General features: G+C 50.0%; 6 protein-coding genes across 6 annotated transcripts; 4 read left to right on the forward strand and 2 right to left on the reverse strand.

Annotated features, from left to right (window-relative positions):
• Positions 1-295: 295 nt before the first annotated feature.
• Positions 296-2,750, forward strand: N7481_011502 (amp dependent CoA ligase; the record flags this gene model as incomplete). The annotated part of the gene is made up of 11 exons (XM_057270721.1): positions 296-335; positions 540-700; positions 755-807; positions 860-1,037; positions 1,092-1,323; positions 1,386-1,569; positions 1,796-1,888; positions 1,944-2,033; positions 2,099-2,219; positions 2,288-2,304; positions 2,417-2,750. The coding sequence occupies 11 exons, from the start codon at positions 296-298 to the stop codon at positions 2,748-2,750; spliced, it is 1,503 nt and encodes a 500-aa protein (XP_057117895.1).
• A 667-nt stretch (positions 2,751-3,417) lies between these two features.
• N7481_011503 (uncharacterized protein) lies at positions 3,418-6,028 on the reverse strand (the record flags this gene model as incomplete). Its single annotated transcript, XM_057270722.1, has 7 exons — positions 3,418-3,502; positions 3,555-4,945; positions 4,998-5,235; positions 5,298-5,561; positions 5,623-5,778; positions 5,838-5,906; positions 6,009-6,028. 7 exons carry the CDS (start codon positions 6,026-6,028, stop codon positions 3,418-3,420), a joined length of 2,223 nt encoding a protein of 740 aa, XP_057117896.1.
• Positions 6,029-7,245: 1,217 nt separating this feature from the next.
• Positions 7,246-9,539, forward strand: N7481_011504 (Hsp70 family protein; the record flags this gene model as incomplete). Its single annotated transcript, XM_057270723.1, is given in 5 exon segments — positions 7,246-7,272; positions 7,360-7,483; positions 7,558-7,623; positions 7,755-8,836; positions 8,853-9,539. The coding sequence occupies 5 exon segments, from the start codon at positions 7,246-7,248 to the stop codon at positions 9,537-9,539; spliced, it is 1,986 nt and encodes a 661-aa protein (XP_057117897.1).
• A 4,538-nt stretch (positions 9,540-14,077) lies between these two features.
• N7481_011505 (uncharacterized protein) lies at positions 14,078-15,684 on the forward strand (the record flags this gene model as incomplete). Its single annotated transcript, XM_057270724.1, has 2 exons — positions 14,078-14,458; positions 14,905-15,684. The coding sequence occupies 2 exons, from the start codon at positions 14,078-14,080 to the stop codon at positions 15,682-15,684; spliced, it is 1,161 nt and encodes a 386-aa protein (XP_057117898.1).
• A 1,208-nt stretch (positions 15,685-16,892) lies between these two features.
• N7481_011506 (S-adenosylmethionine-dependent methyltransferase) lies at positions 16,893-18,251 on the reverse strand (the record flags this gene model as incomplete). The annotated part of the gene is made up of 3 exons (XM_057270725.1): positions 16,893-17,644; positions 17,961-18,104; positions 18,191-18,251. 3 exons carry the CDS (start codon positions 18,249-18,251, stop codon positions 16,893-16,895), a joined length of 957 nt encoding a protein of 318 aa, XP_057117899.1.
• Positions 18,252-19,199: 948 nt separating this feature from the next.
• Positions 19,200-21,436, forward strand: faa4 (long-chain fatty acid-CoA ligase FAA1; the record flags this gene model as incomplete). Its single annotated transcript, XM_057270726.1, has 3 exons — positions 19,200-19,639; positions 19,709-20,130; positions 20,202-21,436. The coding sequence occupies 3 exons, from the start codon at positions 19,200-19,202 to the stop codon at positions 21,434-21,436; spliced, it is 2,097 nt and encodes a 698-aa protein (XP_057117900.1).
• Positions 21,437-21,447: the final 11 nt, after the last annotated feature.

Here is a 21,447-nt window from a genome sequence, read left to right on the forward strand (position 1 = left end):
ATCTAATAGAGTATTTATCATAAAAATAATTAAAAATTTGATAGATTTTCTCCATTCAACCACAGGGATGTTCGTCTATTCTAAAAAAGGTAACCTTGACCCGATGGGTACTCCGTACATAATGAAGCAACCCGACCCGGCGGGTTGTTGTGGGGCGAAGGATCGAAGGAAGCGGCACGAATTCAAACGAGTAACGGAGTACGGAGTACTCTGTACGAAGGAGTAAATACATAGCTAACCTAGCTAACTAAACTAAGTTACTAGCTCAGAACTTGTGCGATAGGATACGCGACATATGAAGAAGGATATCCCGACTCCGACTCCGGAAGAGACCGGTAATCCGAGTTATTTGAGGCGCATCTTGACCTGATTAGGGGGCTACTCGTACCTGATACCTCAGGAATCGTTACCAACTTCCAGCTATTCATAATAGGGATCTACAATACTAAACGCCATGGCCGTTTACAGTTCATCAGTGATTCCAATCCATGATGCGACAGACTTGTCAATTTCACAGTTTATGACAAGATACAATCCAGATGAAGTAAATGCATCCAAGGTTGTTCATACTGATACTTTCTCCGATGAGACCATCACCTATGGCTCTCTCCGCGAACAAGCCGGCCATGCTGCCTGGGGTCTGCAGAAAAGGTTGGGACTGCAGCCAGGTGATACTTTGCTTGCACTAGTCAACAACTCTGTAAGAGCCTTATTGAAATATTTCTCCCTCTCTGTGGTCTGATTGAAAATATAGAATGCATTCGTTCTTCTCGCTCATGCAACCTGGTGGACAGGTGCTATTTTCGTGTGAGTACAGCACAACAGAGAACCCGAGGAGAGTCACTAATTACATCTCTAGGCCTCTCAATACATCAGCGACGCGTGATGATATTTCGCATGTTCTGAAGCTTGTCCAGCCAACGCATGTTGCCACTATTGAAGAGAAGCTTAGCGTAGTCCAGGATGCCTTGGCCTCTCAGTCAATGACGAACACCAAAATTTTGACTGTCAACTTCAAGGAAGGGAATCTTCCGCAGGTCTGTAGCTCTCTTCCTTTCGATTCTTTTACTGGAGAGCTAATAATTGCCTAGTTCCCAAACGATATTATCGGCAAAAGAGCTACAGAGACCATCTCACCCCATGGCCTTCAGGGTAAAAACGGCAAGGACGTGGTCAGCACCATTTGCTTCTCCTCTGGAACAACTGGAAAGATGAAGGGTGTCCAGCTTTCTCACTACAACCTTGTCATGAACAGCATCACAATGCGTGCCTCCATGCCGATTAGGGTTAACTCGGCTGTACGTGAAGTTTTCTTCGCTCCTTGTAAGGCTTTCTTCTCCCGAAATATTGTTCAAATAACCCCATTGACAACCGTCTAATTTTAGATTGCCATATATACGGCCTGAGTCTGGTCGTACTGGCTGGTATGTGGGTTGGAGCTCAATATTGCGGTCTCCCGGGTTTCGACTTGGAAACTTTTTGTCGCAAGTCGAGCGAGCTGGAAGTTACAGACCTCCACATTGTGCCTCCTGTGGCTCTTCTTCTTGCCACATCACCCGTTGCTCAGAAGTATGACTTGTCTTCCTTGAAGAGAATTGTTATTTCTGCCGCCCCGTTGAAGGTATGCTTGTCAATCGCTTATCCTTGACCATGCATGTGACATGATGCTCATTGTATTTGAATTCCAGAAATCCGTCCAGCTTCTGCTCAAGAAAGTACTTCCCCATACTAGCATCTGTCAAGGTTTGTACCGCCACCTCGATGCTCAATTTGCTTTGCTAATATCGACCTAAAGGGTATGGTCTCACCGAATGTTCGGGGGCATTATCCATCAGATAGATGAAGACGAGAGAGCTTTTGGCTGTGTTGGGAAGCTGTTTGCGGGAGTGTACGTTGCCTGTTTTCATGCCTGCCATATATTCTCATTGCTAATTTTGTTATAGGGAAGCTCGTCTTGTCGACCCGAAAACAAACAAGGACGTCCCTATCGGTGAAGAAGGTGAACTTTGGGTCCGCGGCCCCGTGGTTATGATGTACAGACTCGCCTTACCTATCGAAATTCCCCGTCCGTCATAAAGCTTGCTAACCAGATTTCCAGGGGCTATGTCAGTGATCGCGAAGCAACAAGCCAAACCTTCTCGGAAGGGTGGATTAGAACAGGAGACATCTTGAAGATAGACGAAAACCAGAATTTCTGGGTTACCGATCGTCTCAAGGAGGTATGACTACCTTCCCCAATCGCACTATTCAAATTCTATTCTTCATTTAACTAACGACTGGGATTCAGATGATCAAGTACAAGGGGTGGGTTGAATCTCTCTCTCTCTCTCTCTCTCTCTCTCTCTCTCTCTCTCTCTCTCTCTCTCTCTCTCTCTACTTTTCTACCAACTAACCACTCTGACAATTGTAACTTTAGATTCCAAATAGCCCCCTCCGAACTCGAAGATATGCTCCTGCGTCATCCAGATGTGATCGACGCTGCAGTTTGTGCAGTCTACGACGATTCCCAGGCCACCGAAGTTCCCCTTGCTTATGTTAGCCTTTCACCTGCAACGGTTGGGTTGCTGGGTTCTGAGAAGCAGAAGGCACTCGATGCAATCAGGATCTGGATGGACAGCCAGCTAGCGGGTTACAAGAAGCTCAGGGGAGGTGTTCACCATTTGCAGGAACTGCCTAAGACTCCGACTGGTAAGATTCTCAGACGGCTTTTACCTGCGAAGTTGAACGAGCAGAGAGAAGCGAAGCTTTAGGTGCCTTTTTAAAGGTGAAATGCACTCGTGGAGAACAACGATAATCAAGTTCTAAGGGGCTTTGCTGACTCGGAGATGCAAAGGTGGTGACTCTTGAGTCTTCCTAATTGATGACAGCCAATTTGAGATCCTAGTAAACAAAATGTACTAAATTATATGAAGATGATCGTTGATTGCGCTTCGAGATTAGAAACTATAGGAGACTTCAAGTTTTCGTAAAGGGGAACTTAGACACACCGGAAATACTAGTAATATCTCCGAATGTTCACCCACTTGGATGTTGAATAAAAACCGCCCACAAAGGGTCTTTTCGCGTCACTGTGAACTACTTGCGTGGTTAAAGATAAAAAAAACATCACATTGAAAGATACTATGCGAACGAGCTTTTGTATCGAAGCCATCCAAACTCGAGGATGGTCTGTGCAAAATATGACATATGATCAAAGAACTGAAGTATGCGCCTTCCAGGCGCCAAAGGGATATGCAGTAAACACACAATGCGCCAATATCCAAGACCTCGAGTACCCATAGATAATATCCCACCGAAATCAAACAAGAGGTCCATAAAGCTTCTCCATTATGACATATCAGTCAGTACATTCTTGAGTGCGTCCAGCAAACACGTAAAAATCAAGGTAACAACAGGTGTGACCTTTGATAAGAATAATCATCGACATGAGAAGATAGGGAAGGTTTTCCGATCGTGGATGTTGATGTGAAACTCGAAAATCCCTTCCAGTGTCGCGATGTACCTAGGATAGAGTTAGATTGATACAGCATTTATCTCAGAATCTAAGTACTCACAGTGACCTTCCATCAGCGCCCCAGCCAACTCCGGCCGTGGCATCCGGCTCTTCGGCACCGGGGCCATGAATTAAGCTTCGCTCGGGTAGTTCACTGATAACATTCCTGACCCACGCAGAATTCGCTTGCTCAAGGCCAGCTATTTGGCGGTGCAGATGCTCCCTTTCTAACGAGCGCACATTGTCTCGGTCAGAAGAACGCTCGTGTACAGCATTGGCCATACGGCGCTGACGTCGAAGACGCTCCGCTGCAACATTGGCTCTGATCTCATACGTAGAGACTCGAGCAGGATCGAATCTTCGTTCCCGTGCTAAGAATTCAATGTGCGATAGTCGATCGGGCCGCCGCGGAATAGAGCTCGATCGCTGGGGCCGTCGACGAGGTGTTTCGGGAGTGTATTCGAATTCAAGGCTGGGCCCGGAGTCATCAGTCGGTCGCGGTGGGAGATCAAAAAAATCACGGGAGTGGAAATCGTCGGAGAGAACGTCCGGATCAGAGCTTAGACGGTGCATGACATCCGCTTGAATTGCTGTCAGCTCGGCGGAACGTGATGCAGTCCATCGTAGCGAGTTTGACTGTCGATCTTGGCTAGAAGACCCAACTTCTGGGGATCTGCTGCCTTGTGAGAGTATTACTGAGCTCTGGCGTCTAGGCTGAAACGAGGAGCGGTCACTCCCTGCCCGGTCCAGGTGGCTATCCAGAGAACTGTCAGCAGTTTCGTATGAATGTCGAGGCGAAGTAGGACGGGATGTGCGGGTGGCCCCATCTGTGGAACCGTGATGGCGCGTACGAGCCGTTGCTTGAGGGTGCAAGCCAGCTCTCGATGGTCGTTCTGGCCGGTCTGGCCGGTCTGGCCGCTCAGTGAAACTCTCTTCTGCCCTCGCTGTCCATCGAGCAGCATTGAGGAAATCCAAAATGAGTCTCTCGCGATCCCCGAGATCTTGGATTAGGGAATCGCGAAGTCCATTTCCATCTCCGGTACGTTCATTCAACGATTCGTCGGCGTCTGTTCCCACTTGAGGTTCGATTTCCAAGTCATCATCATCTGAAAGGCTCCCTTCAGGGTCGTTGACGATCAATCTTTCCGTGTGAACCTTCTGGAGCAAGGGCTCATTGGTATCCAAATACAAAGTTTGTCTGCGCAGGAATGCTTGGCGAACATCTGCCACTCCAGCTCGGCCATGACCTTCCAGCCAAACCAATAGGTCCCAGGGTTCAGGCGAGAAAGTCATACAGCGCACAGCACCCCCCTTCAGAACACGTTCGAGAAGCCGGGAAGTGGCAAATGACTGCTGTCTCGCTGTCTGAGTGGCGAACGAGGTTGACATCCAGGACGGTGATAATCCCGGACTGAGATCCGATGGCACACAGATGACTAGACGGAGAAAAAGCTACCGTGAAGCAGCATGCATCATCCACTCTGGACCCTATATCCATATCAACACATCGAATTAGCTCCCATCCCCAGGTCATGATCTTCTCGGTTTCTTTGTCTTTGGAGGATGATAGCTCCCAATCACGGGTGATGGTATAAAAGTAGGCTCGGTTCTCATCTCCGACAGCAGCAAGCAAGCTATGATCTGGCGACACGATTGCATAATTCATGCAAAACGGATGGTGAAAGACTTTGACGACCAGAGCATGGGTGAGCGAATAGACAGTGACGGTACGGTCGTTATTGCTAACCACGAGGATCAGTCATGCAGATGCAAAGGGGCGGAGATCTATCAACCAGATGGTTACCTTATTATCAACACATCCTCAGGCGCGGCATCTTCCTCTGTTCCTGGGAACTGATGAATAGTCACCGAATTCACAATACTCCCTCCGAATTTATGACGTTCAAACTCTGGCCACGACTGTCTTGTGATATGCCGAGTCGATGATGGGCCATCGGTCGGATTCTCCAATGTCGACAACCGCGAGGCTGGGTCAATGTCAACCGGTAGAGCACTATCCACATCCGATGGTAAGTGTGAGGGTATTCCCTCGTGGGCTTGTAGGCCCCTGTCACCAAGTTTGAGAAACGCGCATTCTCCATTCTCGGGGCCCCCCCACAGCGATCCACCCAAAGCCGGCCGCTAAGCATCGCGGCTCAAATGGAATGACAGCAATATCCTCCCTTTTCTGGGAAGCAATGTGAATCGCATACACTATTCTTTCGACGACGACATAGATGCGATCAGGATCGGCGGTACTGATATAGTGGCGGAGCTGTGTGTGGCTATCCGCTCAATGGTGTTAGCTATCAGCATGTCACCACGGGAGAGCGGGTATACCGACAAGTTGGGGATCTTGAAAGGAAAGAAGCGGCGTTTAGTGGGGAGGATGAGAGACTCTGTTGGGCGATGTCTAAGACAGTTAATCAGGTGTAAATACGACCGGTCGCTAAGAGCGGGGGATGTGCAAGAAGAGGAGAGGAGAGGGGTGGGAATGTGACAGTGGAGGACTCACGGGATCGAGTCCGATGTCATGGTGAGTAGCTAATCCGAGCACATTTCTACTCGGATGAGAAACCTTGAAGATCAGAGATGCAGCACGAACCAGCCCAAACTGATCTTTGAGAGTGCGTTGTTCACGAGAGCTGAGGTCGCATGCGCTTTCAAACGGATGACGTAAGACTTGGAGCTGTGAGCCGGGGGAGAACCAAAGCCACGAATGCGGTGGTTTGCGCCGCAAGCGACAGTGGCGATACTCTTGTGTGTGCTCCAGGACTACTTAGTACTCCAGGTATTGCAGGGGTTTTGTATTCGATGAACAGTTGAGGTTATACCCGAGAGTAGTGGAAGTAGTTCAAGATTTATGGTTGGGGAAAGTGAGTGCCCCAAGGTCCAATTGACCTTCCCACGGAAGAGAATATATATTAGTAGAACTACCTAGGTAGCAGTGGACTACTACTACTACTATTAGTAGTACTAGTATGTTTCTACTAGTACATGCACAGGTGTTTACTAGAGGCTACCTAGCCCTGGAGGTCTACATCCAGTTGGAGTCCAATTCATACTGCAGCCATCGATATGCCAACCAAAGCCTTCGTCCTCTTCGCAATGGAGTCGAGGCACCGACGACCTTAGGGTCATACGACAGCCAGCCGGACCCTCCTGGTTCCCCAGTGTTGGGTTCCCCAAGTTCCAAGAAATGTTGTAGATACCGTGAGCCAGATTGCTGGGAGAGAAAATCGACAACGAGGCCGAAGTCGCGTTGTTCGGGGAGGTCTGCCGGTTGGCCGAGGTTATTGCCGTGGGAGCAGGGTGTCCCAGAGATTCAATAACCGCAATCAAACAGCAGAAACAGGAATGGGATATAGAGAATAACCACAGAATGATCCAATGACCAATAGAACTGTGTATACTCAATACTCACATTCCCTTCACTCATCTCACTGAAAATGCGAATCGGAGGCAAGCCCGGGTAGAGCTGGAGCTCCAACTGCTCCAACTGCATCATCGGGCGGTGAAGCCGGGAGTAGCCGTCACGCTGATTGGCCAGTCCCGTGATTCCACGCAGTTCGACAAGTTGCCGGTTCTCCGTCCAGTTTTTTCTCCCTTCTTCCTCTCTACATCTATCATCTCTCCATCTCTCCATCTCTCCATCTCTCCCCCATTCCCTCTTCTCCTTCCATCCACTCTACGATTGACTCGTCGAGTGTCTTCCCCTTTCTTATTTTCTGTATTACTTAATTCCTTACACAATGCTTGCTTCTCGCATTTCTCGCGCGGTAAGTTCCCTTTCCCGACGGGCGAGGAAAACCTTGCAACAAGGTCACGCGTCGCAAAACAGTCCCATCTAACTTCAGTCGCAATAGCTCCCCCGCGCTGCTTTCACTCGCGCCCCTTCCTCCAGAATCCCCAGCACTGCTTTCCGCCGATGGAACTCCACGGAAGGTGGCGAGGAGAAGGTGAAGGGCCAGGTCATCGGTATTGATCTGGGTAAGTCACACGATCCAAAGCCAAGCGCCATTCCCGGTGCAATTCGTGCAGCTATCTAACATGGATTAATACAGGTACCACCAACTCCGCCGTTGCTGTCATGGAGGGCAAGGCCCCCAAGATCATTGAGAACTCCGAGGGTATGTGAAGATTTTTTCTCTCTTTCTTGTCGATCAACCAGAGTCATCAGCTTTCATCTCTGGTCACCCCGGCCATCCGACCTGCAAAACGCGTTTTTGATAGTTCAATTGCTGACTGAATACCTCCACAGGTGCCCGTACTACTCCTTCCGTCGTCGGTATCGCCGAGGATGGTGAGCGTCTCGTTGGTGTTGCCGCCAAGCGTCAGGCTGTCGTTAACCCCGAGAACACTCTCTTCGCTACCAAGCGTCTCATCGGTCGCAAGTTCACCGATATTGAGGTCCAGCGTGACATCAAGGAGGTTCCCTACAAGATCGTCCAGCACACCAACGGCGACGCCTGGGTTGAGGCTCGTGGCCAGAAGTACTCTCCCTCGCAGATCGGTGGTTTCGTCCTGAACAAGATGAAGGAGACTGCCGAGGCCTACCTCAACAGGCCCGTTAAGAACGCTGTTGTTACTGTCCCCGCCTACTTCAACGACTCTCAGCGTCAGGCCACCAAGGATGCCGGTCAGATCGCTGGTCTGAACGTTCTCCGTGTCGTTAACGAGCCTACCGCTGCTGCCCTTGCCTACGGTATGGAGAAGGAGACTGACCGTGTTGTCGCTGTCTACGATCTGGGTGGTGGTACTTTCGATATCTCCTGCCTGGAGATCCAGAAGGGTGTCTTCGAGGTCAAGTCCACCAACGGTGACACTCACCTGGGTGGTGAGGACTTCGATATTACTCTGGTCCGCAACATTGTTGAGAACTTCAAGAAGAAGTCCGGTGTTGACCTGTCCGGTGACCGTATGGCCATCCAGCGTATTCGTGAGGCCGCCGAGAAGGCCAAGATTGAGCTGTCCTCCTCTCTCCAGACTGAGATCAGCCTTCCTTTCATCACCGCCTCTGCCTCCGGTGCTCTCCACATCCAGGAGAAGATGACCCGTGCTCAGCTCGAGGCCCTGGTTGACCCTCTCATCAGCCGTACCACCGAGCCCGTCCGCAAGGCTCTGAAGGATGCCAACCTTAAGTCCAGCGACATCCAGGACATCATCCTGGTCGGTGGTATGACCCGTATGCCTAAGGTTACCGAGTCCGTCAAGTCCATGTTCGGCCGGGAGCCCTCCAAGTCCGTCAACCCCGACGAGGCTGTTGCCATCGGTGCCGCTGTCCAGGGTGCTGTCCTGGCTGGTGAGGTCACTGACGTCCTGCTGCTCGATGTTACCCCCCCTGTCCCTCGGTATCGAGACCCTGGGTGGTGTCTTCACCCGTCTGATCAACCGCAACACCACCATCCCCACCAAGAAGTCCCAGACCTTCTCCACTGCCGCTGATATGCAGACCGCTGTCGAGATCAAGGTCTTCCAGGGTGAGCGTGAGCTTGTTAAGGACAACAAGATGCTCGGAAACTTCCAGCTTGTTGGCCTCCCCCCTGCTTCCCGTGGTGTTCCCCAGATCGAGGTTACCTTCGACATTGACGCCGACTCCATTGTCCACGTCCACGCCAAGGACAAGTCTACCAACAAGGACCAGTCTATCACCATTGCCTCCGGCTCCGGTCTGTCCGATGCCGAGATCCAGAACATGGTTGATGAGGCCGAGAAGTACGGCGAGTCTGATAAGGAGCGCAAGCTCGCTATCGAGGCTGCCAACCGCGCCGACAGTGTCCTGAACGACACCGAGAAGGCCCTCAAGGACTTCGAGGACAAGCTCGACAAGGCCGAGGCCGAGACCATCAAGGAGAAGATCGCCACTCTCCGCGAGTTCGTTGTCAAGAACCAGTCTGGCGAGGGCACTGCCACCGCCGAGGAGCTGAAGGAGAAGACCGATGAGCTCCAGACTGCTTCCCTGACTCTGTTCGACAAGATGCACAAGGCCAACAACGAGCAGCAGCAGCAGCAGCAGGGCGAGCAGCAGGGCGAGAACAAGCAGTAAATGCTGCTTCACGTTCTCTCCTGTTGTAACCCCGGCCACTGAATAAGTGGCTCATGTATTTTTTTTGAACCCCCCCCATTTCCTTGTGTTTTCCATTTCCTTTGTGTTTGGGGACTCCCCTGGCTGTTTCGCATCCCCCTTTTTCGCATTAACTGTACACATATCTCAATGCCCTTTATCCCCCTTTCTTGTTCTGGTGTATCGGTGTTTTATTACCAACCTGTATGATCTATTTTTTCTCTCTTACTTCTTCTTTTGCCCATGTACCCCTCTGGCGACCTGCGAGTCCGACCAGAGAGTGTATGCCGGGATTGTCTACCATTGTATCTAATGACATTACGGCAAGGGGGCCACCAAAAAAGGATGCGGGCTTTTGGCTATCTGGTGCATGTGACAATAGAAATCGGACAATTCTCCTCTCATTTGGAAACAAACATTTTTCTTCAAACCTTGAATTGTAAACTTTGAAAGTTGTCGGACCGTTATTGCGTCAGCCGGCATTAAATGTGGACTTTTGAGATCGCTGGGAGCACAGGGCGTTTACGATTACTTGATCCGTAAAGCAGCTCTCCCAGTCGGAATCGAGATGAACAAGAAGCCACCGTGGTGGCTGCACTAACCAAAAACCTGAAGTGAAGCAGATGGCAAATGATAAGCTGTCGCGGCTGTGTGCTGCTCAGACCCGGCCGCATCCTGCACGCCCCGTCTTGGATGTGCAATTGTAACTGTACATCAGTCATGTGTACGAAGTTAGTAACCTCTGCAAGTGTTGGGGCAGAGGGATCTAACCACTACAACTCCGTGCTCCTTCAATCAATCTATCGCACTCGGTCCCTGCCCCCGTAGCGGAAACGCCCTCAATCACGAAGTTTAATATCGCCAAGGCCTAGTACTAGAAATGATAGGTCGGATTGTCCTATTTCTGACACACGGAACCAGCGGCTCCAGAGAGTCCAGCCGCTCGATAATCCAATCTATTTCAAGCTGAGGCCCGGACAAGGTTGCGCGCGCACTGCAAGGTGAACTAGCTTGGCCTACTAGTCCGATGGACCAATCGCCTCTAGAGCCTCTATTCCTTGCATGAAGCGGCTGCGGGTCTCGACGAGTACTCGTACTACTCGTACATTATTCATTCAACCAATTTGAGACGGCAAAACGGAGAATTGCGATGGGTGTTATCCTCGGTGGATATCCGACTGTTTCAATCGGGTTTGTACAGTACAAATCCGCTATGCAATCGGGGTACATATTCGGAGATCATTTTTCAATGGTATACTTATGTAGTTCTTCTTTTACTATGGTCTCCAAGATACCATCCAAAGATGACCAATACATTGCTCGAGCTTTATCGATCAACAACACTTGTGTTTAGATATGGCCTGTGCCGAGAGCACATCATAAGTCCCTCCTTAGTCGAAGACACTAGTACATACTGCCTATGGAGTACACTAAAGGGTTACTAATGTAAGATTGTTCACCAGGGGGGGGGTGCGGAAGCGCAGACCGGACCTGCTCTTGGGCCAATCTGGACTCGAGCCGCCAGTGACAGAGCGAAGCAGTCCTGCAGACCCTCCTGCAACGGCGCGCTGGACGAGCAAATCATCGTTGTACACACCAGTTGGGCTTCAAAGTGGGTCTTTGCAATAATGATGTTTGTGAATTACGAGGCCCAAGATACTGGCTTTGGTGGGGAGGAGAGAGGGGGAGCAAGAGGAGAAGCCCCTCTACGAAAAGAAATAGGAGATGATAATTGAAATATTTTGATTTCTTTCCCTCTCACCTTCCAACTTGAAAAGAACCTCGAGATGTCATGTAGACCCATTTCCAAGGTAGGGGGAGTATACGGAGTACAATATCTTGATTTCAAGAAGAAAGGAAGTGGACAGAAATTTCTCACAGGACACACCCTGCGATCATTCGTCGATCACTTTGAGACTTGTGAGACCGTCTGCCTTAGCGCGCCCCTAGTGCAGTGTTGGATTATTTCCCATCGTCTCCACTCGGAAGAAAAAAAAAATCAAACTTTCACCACCCCCAAATGATTTACCCAAATTTCTTCCTACTCCATACGAACTAAGCCCTGGCGTCTGCTCCAGTTGCTTGCTTACTCGAGGTCATTTGACCAGGGCTCCATAATTATCAGGATCCCTGAGCTTGAGAAAGACGGGGCCAGAGTGATTTCTTTCCTTTTACAGCCTGGCAGGGCGGAGCCACTTGGCACGCTTGGAGCAAACCAATTTCCCAACTCCGTATAATATTTCTAATTGTCATGGTCAATTCGGTCACAAGTCAAGGTGGAAGGATTTCAGAATGGGGTTTGTTTTTTTTCTCTTCCATTTTCGTTCTTGAATATTTTCAATTTCCATGGATTCCCGAAAGTGGACACCTTTCTCCAGCCAGACTTTGCTACTCCCCGGTCCAATTATTGTGATTCTTTGGGTCAGGAACCCGTTCTTGTTAAAAGGGGGCAGACTGAGAGAGCATTGTAGCAAGGGCCGTTACTTTTTTTGACTTTGGCTCAGACACAATCAATAGCCCAATGCCACCCATGCAATAATGTACTAAATAAGGTAGGGACCAATGTATGTATGTATGTCTAAAGTACTCAGTACTTCGGTTCCATCCTCCTTACTAGTACCTTTTCCTACGATTGTAGCCGAAAGAGTCTGCCCTGGCAAGGTGGTGCCGATGTACTCCGTACTTACTCCGTGCACTAGACAAATCGTGTAACTCTTCCAAGGCTGGAAGACACGATCATTCTGCAGCTCCACTTGTGGGGGACAAGGTCAGCGATTCCAGTAGCTTCGACTGGGGCACTTTTTTTTTCTCCATTTCCCCCTGCGTTACCTAATGATCTCCCGCCATGGACATTCATATCTTGGCGAATGACGGTAGATCTGTGGGTTTCCATTGGCAGTTGAGACCGGAACTACCTAACAGGAAGCTCATTGCTGTGCGGCCAGTCAGCCTCAAGGTCAATTTACAGTACGGAGTACTGTTGTATGGTTTCAACTGGAGCTGTAGCTTCCCCCAGAAAGGTAATTTTTCGAGGGATCAGTGGTTCTTGATTTTGGTTCCAAGGGGAGAGCTCCGCGATTGTGTCATTGTCTTCAAAGGGTCTAGAAGAGAATCTCATTTTAACGTTTTCCTAGAGCGGAAAAATAAATATACGATTTAGAAGATATTGGTTTATTCTACGGATATACTCGCTAGACGATTCTCAATAATTTCACGGTGTCAATGATTGACTGATTTTATCCTGCGGTGTGCCTATGTTTGTCAAGTAAAAACAGTAGTCAGACATGGCGATTTGAGACTCGTCACTTTGACCCAAGCCCGGTTGACCTATGAGCTTCTGACCCCCCCCTGATGTGGGTGGCATCCTGATCTGTCTATGTACAGACACTAAGTGTCCACCTCTCTCCTGAAGGCTTGACCTATGTTGGGTGTGTTCCCTGGTACATGAAGTACACCCACTGGTGTACCTGAGTCCGGTGGAGACAAAGGTCTTCCTGGTTGGCTCTCAGATAAAGCGGGTAAATGAGCTGAGCGACCGAAAATCAAATCAAATCAAAGAGTATGATTCCAATCAAAGTGCTTGACTAATACGTAGGAATAATTAATGGCGAATTCCCATCAACAAAAATGTTCCATGCTCCGTATGAGGAGTAGAGTATTTAGCGGAAAAGCCACTAGCCGCCAAAGTAGACTAGGGATTTGCGTGGTTCAATCTCCAGGAAATGAGTGTGATTGTTGTGATTTGATTACATCGGGCCACTAGCGCTGAGCCAATCCATGGAATGAAGCGGCCACTCGTCCACTGACCGCATTCCCCTCCCCAAACTGGTTTTGCTTCATACTAATGGCACTAGGGGGGGGTCAGAAAGTATGATGATACGTCCTGGCTAGACCCTCCCCTCCCTTCTCCCCTCCGCCAATCCCAATGATGAACAAGTGATCTAATTAAGATCAAAATACCGAGTAGTACTCTGTACATAATGTACCATGCCAGGATGTACCAGATACAGGACCCTCGTCTTAGTGAAGAGCGGATCCCCTTTACTCGGCCGTTGAGGGAAATTTCGAGATAATGGGGGTGCAGCCCAAGGGTCGCGCTAGTGGATATTGTCATTTCTTATTTGAATTTATTTTATTGGAATTTCGATTTTACTATTATTATAATCGATGGGGTTTGATGGAGACGTCTGGATGTCAATCCTTTCCCAACCGTCGGCCCATAGATCGGTGAATGGGTCTCTTCCACTCGATTCTTGTCTCATTTGCACCCACCCTAGTCCTACTTTTTTTTGCTTTGGGCTTTTTTTGGGCTTTTCTTTTTACTCTTTTCGTCTACCCTTCCTTTCTTCCTATTCCTTCTTACATCGTACATTGCTCATCTAGTGCTCTCTCCTTGTTACGGTCTTCTTTGGGCCTGAAGAGGAATCCTTGAATCGAGTGACAGAGACAGAGAACGAGTCCCTGTCCCTGTCCTTGCCCTTGTTCTTGTCCTTGTTCTTACTTAATTAATAATAATCACCATGGCGGCCGCACCCCCGGTGCCTCACTCTGTGCCCGACGGTGTCAATGGCGGCCACTTGCGCTATCATCCCATCGCCATGAATCCTAATCCGCCTCATCCACAAATGCCACCTCCAGATCAGATGGTACAAAATCACCACTTCCGTTATTTCCGTCCACCACAGGCGATGCACGATGGGCATGGTCCTCAAGGTCCGCCGGGACCCCCACCAGTACCACAACACAACCCTACTTCTCTGGAACAGATTGAAAATCGTCTGCGCCAGTTGGAACATGAGGAAATGAATCGGATGGCGACACGCAGCCATATTCTCGCAGCTCGCAAACGGGAGGATGAAGAATTTCGCAGGTTGACTGAAGGTGCCGAGGTCGAGGAGGAGGTAAGTTACGAACTACATCCTTGCATCACCCGATATTCGCATATTTTCTTTCCTCCATAAATTACCTAGATACTGACGAAAGAATCAGGATCTTCGAAGAGAAAGAAAGAGGATCAAGAGAGAATCGATGGGATTAGGGCCTAATGCAGCCGGTGAATCGCCGCCATTGCGTCCGACACCACCACGCCGTCTCTCCGAGACCAGCGCGGCCACGACTTTGGCCTTTTTCAAGCAGCAAAGTCCCCCCCGAGCCTCGCCAGGTCCCTCTCCCTCCATCTGCATCGCAGACGCCAGTTCCTCCTCCTAATATGCCCCCTCCTCACATGCATCAACCCCATCCTCATCCTCATCATACTCCTCCCCATCATCATGCTCATCCTCACCACGCCCCCCCTCCTCCTCCTCCTCCTCCGCCATCCCACCAACATCAACATCAACATCAACAGCACCTTCAACACCCACAACCTGTGGTTCCTCAAGATGCTCTCAACGGCGCTGGATCCATCCGCCGCAAGCAAAAATACACCATCAAGAACGTCGAAGCATGGGGCGAGCGTCACGGTCGACCCGCCGCACACGATCCCTCCGGCCGTGCCCTGTGGAAACGGCCATCTGACGGCAGTTTAGTCTATCTAACGTGCCCAATTGATGGATGTGGGAAGAGTGACTTCGTTACACTCCACGGCTTCATGTGCCACTTGACGAAGAAACATAAAGACCGTACTCTGGGCAGCCAGTCGCGAGCCCTAGAACTCTGCGGCATCGTCTACGATCCCAACGCGCCTCTCCCACCAGTGACAGCCTCGAACCGAGGCTCAATGGAGGATAGTCCTGCTGCCATGGATCGTGATATGGACCCCGAGGATGCGGATCTGGAATCCGAGTCTGAGATGGACGAATCTCACGATGAGTATCGTGTTAAGACGGAAGCCACAGATCACTCCATGCGCGACTCGGAGGACACATCTGCCCGTGAAGAACCTTCTCCACTTCCTAAACACATGCTCAATGGCTCAACAAAGCAATCTATTCATTCGATCATCGACCGCACTCCTGAAATCGAACCCCGTGAGGCGCTCACTTCCCTGCCTCCCTCCGAGCCGATCTCACAAGGCCCTACGCCTCTTCCTGAATCGACTGTCCCTGCGAAGCGCAAATACGAGCTGTCCCCGCCTGCATCGGAGAAGGAAAACACCGAGCCCAAGGAAGGATCAACAGTCGAGTAAAGGGAAAAGAAAATCTCGCTTTCATTTAATCCAGTCGCACAATTGTCTTCTCCGAAGACGTCCCACCACAAAAGAATATTTCCCGGGATTTGAGTGTCGACTTTTTGTCTGATATGAAAACCACTTCTTGCATCTGTCATTTACTTTTCATTTTCATTACTTAGCATTGTGTGGATTTTTGTCTTGTCGGCCTAGACGTCATCTTCCCTTTTTTCCTCTCTTCCTTTTCTGTCTACTTTTATAATTATTGGTTTTCATTTTCCTTTTCATATCAATACCCTTGTTTTGCTCAGTCTGGGTGGATCGCTTTATGCCGGCTGTCGTTTGAGTGTGATGTTTTATTCTTACCGCGTCTCTGCTAGATAGGATGTCTCTCACCCTTTCCATACTTAATTGCATGCTGGGCGTATTATTAATGATACGCAAGGTTGATGGTATCAATTGAGAATACGTGTTCCAGAAAATCTCTTCTACATCTTCCTATATCTCCTATGGCATAGTAAATGTAATGAGCATGTTGGTACTGAGGCACTCAAGATAAATTTGTCTGTGCAACATGATTTAATTAGTGCCTGCAAAGTTATTGAGATGCAATAGTTAATCTACACATGATGAGATCTTTCCAGTCCTTGTGGTGTGGAGCTCCTGCTTTAAGTATCATATGAATGAGCTTATACGCAACAGTTATTATGTGCCCATAATGCTTGAAAAATGGGGATTCGATTCCATTCAAGTAAAAACCGTACTATTCATGCCATCGTATGGTTCCAATCTTCTACAAGCATGTCTGGCTTTTATCAAGTTCTAGGAAACATCTGTTCATGAGCTCAAGTGCCCAGGTGACTCTAAGTGGAATGTTATTGGATGAATCATTTAATAGAAGGTTACGTTGTTTAAGTGACAACTTCTCATGGGCCTCGAGTCAACTGGAATGGATACACGGCCTCCGTGCGAGCAACGATGAAGGTATAGGAATCGTTAGGACCGACAACCAGAATATCTTCAAAGAAGACAAGAGTACTAGCTTGTACTTTGGTCATTCGGGAATCTGGCACTGCTGCCTGCTACTACTTGATAGGAAACTCGCTACGAGTATCAGTCCCGCAGCTACGGAGGAAGTCCTCAAGCCGCGTTTGTGTATAGAGTTTTCTTATTATTTCTACCTCATATACATTTATGTTCGTATTTACGCTAAAGCTTTAATGCTTCTATCGTGCCAATAAGAGATGCACAAGATACCCAGATCCATTTTTCAGGCCTTCGACAAGAACGTCATCACTCAGCCTCCACACGCGGAACTCTCGTAGTGTTTCCCGTAACCAGGCTTCAAAGACGTCCGGTGCGCGCTGTTGCTGTGCCACAATACAGATAGTCGGCTGACGAGTGGATGGTGATGGGGATTCACTCTCGTCAGAGGGTTCATAGGCAGGCCGTAACCGGCAGATCTCTGCACAGGTGCGCACGAACGGCGTGACGAGGGCGTCGTTATAGATACAATCGCATGACAGGATCAAGTCGAAGCCATTGTCCTCTTCAGTATCAGTTTCTGCTTCATGACCACCGGAATCGGTGCCAATACATCCCTTTAGCAATTCGGGTTGATCGAGCTCCCAGTCCAGAGTGGTGAAGGTCACATTGCGGGGTTCATTGTTGGCAGAGGAAGACTGCTTCTTGGCGGGCTTAGCGCCGCGTGACTTGGTGGCTTTTTGCTTTGTAGATAAGGTGGTGCTATTCACGGAGGCATTTTCTTCCAAATTGGTACGAAATAACCGGCGGACATACTCTTGGTCTGTGGCAAGGTAGTGATTCACGGAGGGAGCCAGGGCCAAGGCGACGAGGGCCGAGATGCCGCAGCCGAGCTCTGCGACGACGGAGTCCGAGGAGAGGAAGGAATGGGTCCAGAGAGGGTTGGAAGCGGAGGAAATCCAGTCGGCGAAGAAAGGGGTGATTTTCCAAAGGACTGGTTAGGGGAAAACGGTGATGGGTTAGTTATTACTCGAACGGGATAGGGGTGGTGTCTAGCGAGACAAATGTCGGATGCAAGATGCAGCAGAATGTTTAAGATTCACAGGCACCCGCACCTGCCCGCGCAGGGTCCAACGTGAAAAGACCGAAGCCGAGGCTCACAAGTGCAACCTAGACCGCGTTCCCAAGGTTGCCCTAGACACCTTCGGAAGATAAGACGAACTGCGGGGTGGAGTGCAATTTGGACAAAGGAAGTCCGTGCATGAGACCCGGGGGGGGGATGTTTGGGGGAATGCAGATCCTGAACCTACCAGCTCCTGTTGTACCTCCGGCGCGGGAGGAGGATAGCAGAGTTGGCGACTGATGAACCGTATATTCAGCGCCACGGATTGTCACGTCAACAGTGGGTGCGCGTGGCTCGAGAAAACCCAGGTTACCGGGGGGGGATATCTTGGCTGAAGAGGAGAAAGGCCTCTGGGCGTCAAGTCAGTTGATGGACGATGACAAGCTGACCGGCCTGATGAATTAAGAGCTTGCCTACCTTCCTCTGCGTCGGTCACCTCCTCGCCATTGGCGAGCAGCTCCTTGAGGCGGCTATTCATGATGGAAGGGTTCGGCGACGTCAAGTGGTACTTTTCTGATGTTACTGCGGGATCACGGGACCGCTTGTGAGCAATATAGCAATATAGCAAAATAGATAGCCTAGGTTAACTTGGAAGCAACTAATTTAGTTAGTTTAATTAGTTTAGCTCTTCACTCGGCTTCCTTTGGATATTCCTATTCTATTCCTATTTCTATTGCCATCCCTACACTGTATAAAATAGCCAGTATTCTGGATTGTACTTCCTTAAGAACCACAATTAGAATGCTTACTACCCACAATGTGTTGGGCGGGAAGCCCCAACAGAACAGCAAAAGGGAACTGATCTACCGCGGGTAAACACTAGCGGAGGCTTTGGCTCGGCTAGTAGTCTAGTGGCCTAGTAGGCTAGTACATACGAGCTACCTAAGGTAGTTCGGGGAGGTTGGAACTGAGACCTGCCTGGACCCATGAACCCGTGTATGCAACTAACAAAGACTGTTCATTTAAATTTTATTATTTCATAATTATTTTAATTAAAAAACAAGGACCAAAGGTGAAGTGGACTCTGGTGGGCCCTTGGATTCTATCCTATCCGAGGTGCGTCATCTGCCGGGGAGCCCAGCCACATCGCGAACGGACTTTGGGCCCTTCTCCTTGTACGAGTTATCCGTAGCTTCCTTTCTCTCTTTCCCCCCTCTCACTCCCACAGCTCTCCCTCTTTTCTTCTCTTTCCCATCCTCCGTTCAAAATTTGATCTTGCGCAATTCATCTGGTGAAAACGTATGTTCCATCCCGAGATGACAGAACTCTCCTCTCATTGTCCCAGCTTCCGGTGTTTTCCCGGTTGCCCCAGACTCCGCTAACGTCACTGCTTGGACCTAGCGGATTTTTCTCTGGTCTCTGAACTCGCGACCAGTCGATTCCCACTGTCATCCCCATCTTCCCCCCCGCGAGATCAACCGCCAAGATGTCGAAGCGCGACCTCCACATTCAGCCGCGCATGGTCAAGAAGGGCCCTTTCTCCGTCGAAGCCCCCGGTTATGAACCTGTCGAAGGAGAGACCATTCCTCGCCGCCACCCGGCAGCCAAGGATGCCCTCATCCTGCGCCCTTCCGAGGATGTTGCGACCACCTATGACAACTTTCGCCGCTCTGCCCGTCTGTTCGGTAACAACAAGGCCGTTGCTACTCGCAAGCTGATCAAGGTTCACGTCGAGAACAAGAAGATCAAGAAGGTGATCGATGGCGTGGAGCAAGAGGTTGACAAGAACTGGTCCTACTTTGAGAAGAGTGGCTACGTCTTCAAGTCTTTCCTTGAATACGAACAACTCTGCCTCCAGCTCGGCGCCGGTCTGCGCAACCTGGGCCTGGAGAAGGACGGTCGAATTCACCTCTACGGCGCGACGAGGTAAGCTTCAAAGTTCAGTTCCGACCACACATAAATGGACCCAATTAACTGACCGGGATTTGTTATTAGTGCACACTGGCTGGCCATGTCACACGGCGCTGCTTCCCAATCCATCACTATCGTCACTGCCTATGATACCCTCGGCGAAGAGGGCCTGAAGCACTCTCTGGTCCAAACTTCCAGCACTGCCATCTTCCTCGACCCAGGCTTGATCAAGCCCCTGTCCAACATCCTGAAGGATATCCCGTCCATCAAGCACATTATCTATAACACCGACGACGACGTCAAGCAGGAGGACCTGGACAAGCTGAAAAATGACTTCAGCCACATCAACGTGCTGAGCATTGAGGAGCTGCGCAAGCAGGGTGAAGAGAACCTGGTGGACCCCGTTCCTCCCAAGCCCGAGGACCTGTGCTGTATCATGTACACTTCCGGCTCGACCGGTCCGCCAAAGGGTGTTTCCTTGACCCAGGCCAACGTAATCGCTGCGAGTAAGTCAAACCGGGAACGACTAGACATTCCCTGTCATACGAGCGCATGCTAATGAATCTAATCTCTATAGCTGCCGGTGTCAACGAGATTGTCGGTCCTTATATCAATCACAACGACTCTCTCCTCACATACCTCCCGCAAGCTCACATCCTCGAGTTCATGTTTGAGAACCTCTGTTTGTTCTGGGGTGGATGCATGGGATACGGCAACCCTCGGACTCTCTCGGATGCCTCGATGCGGAACTGCAAGGGTGATATTCGCGAATTCAAGCCCACCATTCTGGTCGGTGTTCCCGCTGTGTGGGAGACCGTGAAGAAGGGCGTTCTGAACAACCTGAACAAGAACAGCTTCATCATCAAGGGTATGTTCTGGGGTGCCATGGCCGCCAAGAACTTCCTTCTCACTAACGGCTTCCCCGGTGCCACCTTCGGTAGCTCGCTTCTGGACGCAGTTGTCTTCAAGAAGCTGAAGGAGGCTACCGGTGGGCACCTTCGCATCATGATGAACGGTGGTGGTCCCATCTCTAAGGACACGCAACGATTCTTGTCCATGGCTATTGCTCCCATGATCAGTGGTTATGGTCTCACCGAGACCTCTGCTATGGGTGCCCTGAACGACCCCTTGGCTTGGAACCCCAACGCTCTTGGAGATATCCCTGCTTCCATTGAGGTTAAGTTGGTGGACTTCCCCGATGCCGGATACTTCACAAAGAATACCCCTGCTCAAGGTGAAATCTTCATTCGAGGTGGCAGTGTGACTTCTGGCTACTTTGACAACGACGAGGAGACTAAGGCTGCTCTGACCGAGGACGGTTGGTTCATGACTGGTGACATTGGAGAGTTCGACTCCAACGGCCACCTGAACATCATTGATCGCAAGAAGAACCTGGTCAAGACCTTGAACGGCGAGTACATTGCTCTTGAGAAGCTCGAGTCGGTCTACCGCTCATGCCCCGTTGTTCAAAATATCTGTGTCTACGCCGCTGAGGATCAGGACAAGCCTGTCGCCATTATCGTGCCCCTAGAGGCTGCCACTAAGAAGATTGCCAGTGAAAACGGTATCGCTGGGGACAACATTGAGGACCTCGTGCACAACGAGAAATTGCAACGCCTTGTTCTGCAACAGCTCCAGAGCTCCGGCCGTGCCGGTGGCCTGCGGGGTATCGAGATCATCGGTGGTGTTGTGTTGTCCGACGAGGAGTGGACTCCTCAGAACGGCTTCATGACTGCGGCCCAGAAGCTTCAGCGCAAGAAGATCGTTCACAAGTACCAGGCCCAGGTTGACAAGGCCTACGGCAAGAAATAAAAAGGAGGACG

This window comes from Penicillium waksmanii (assembly GCF_028829765.1).
Source record: "Penicillium waksmanii strain IBT 27052 chromosome Unknown utg000009l:1.0-4314994.0:1.0-4318279.0, whole genome shotgun sequence".
In the NCBI taxonomy this organism is placed as follows: domain Eukaryota; kingdom Fungi; phylum Ascomycota; class Eurotiomycetes; order Eurotiales; family Aspergillaceae; genus Penicillium; species Penicillium waksmanii.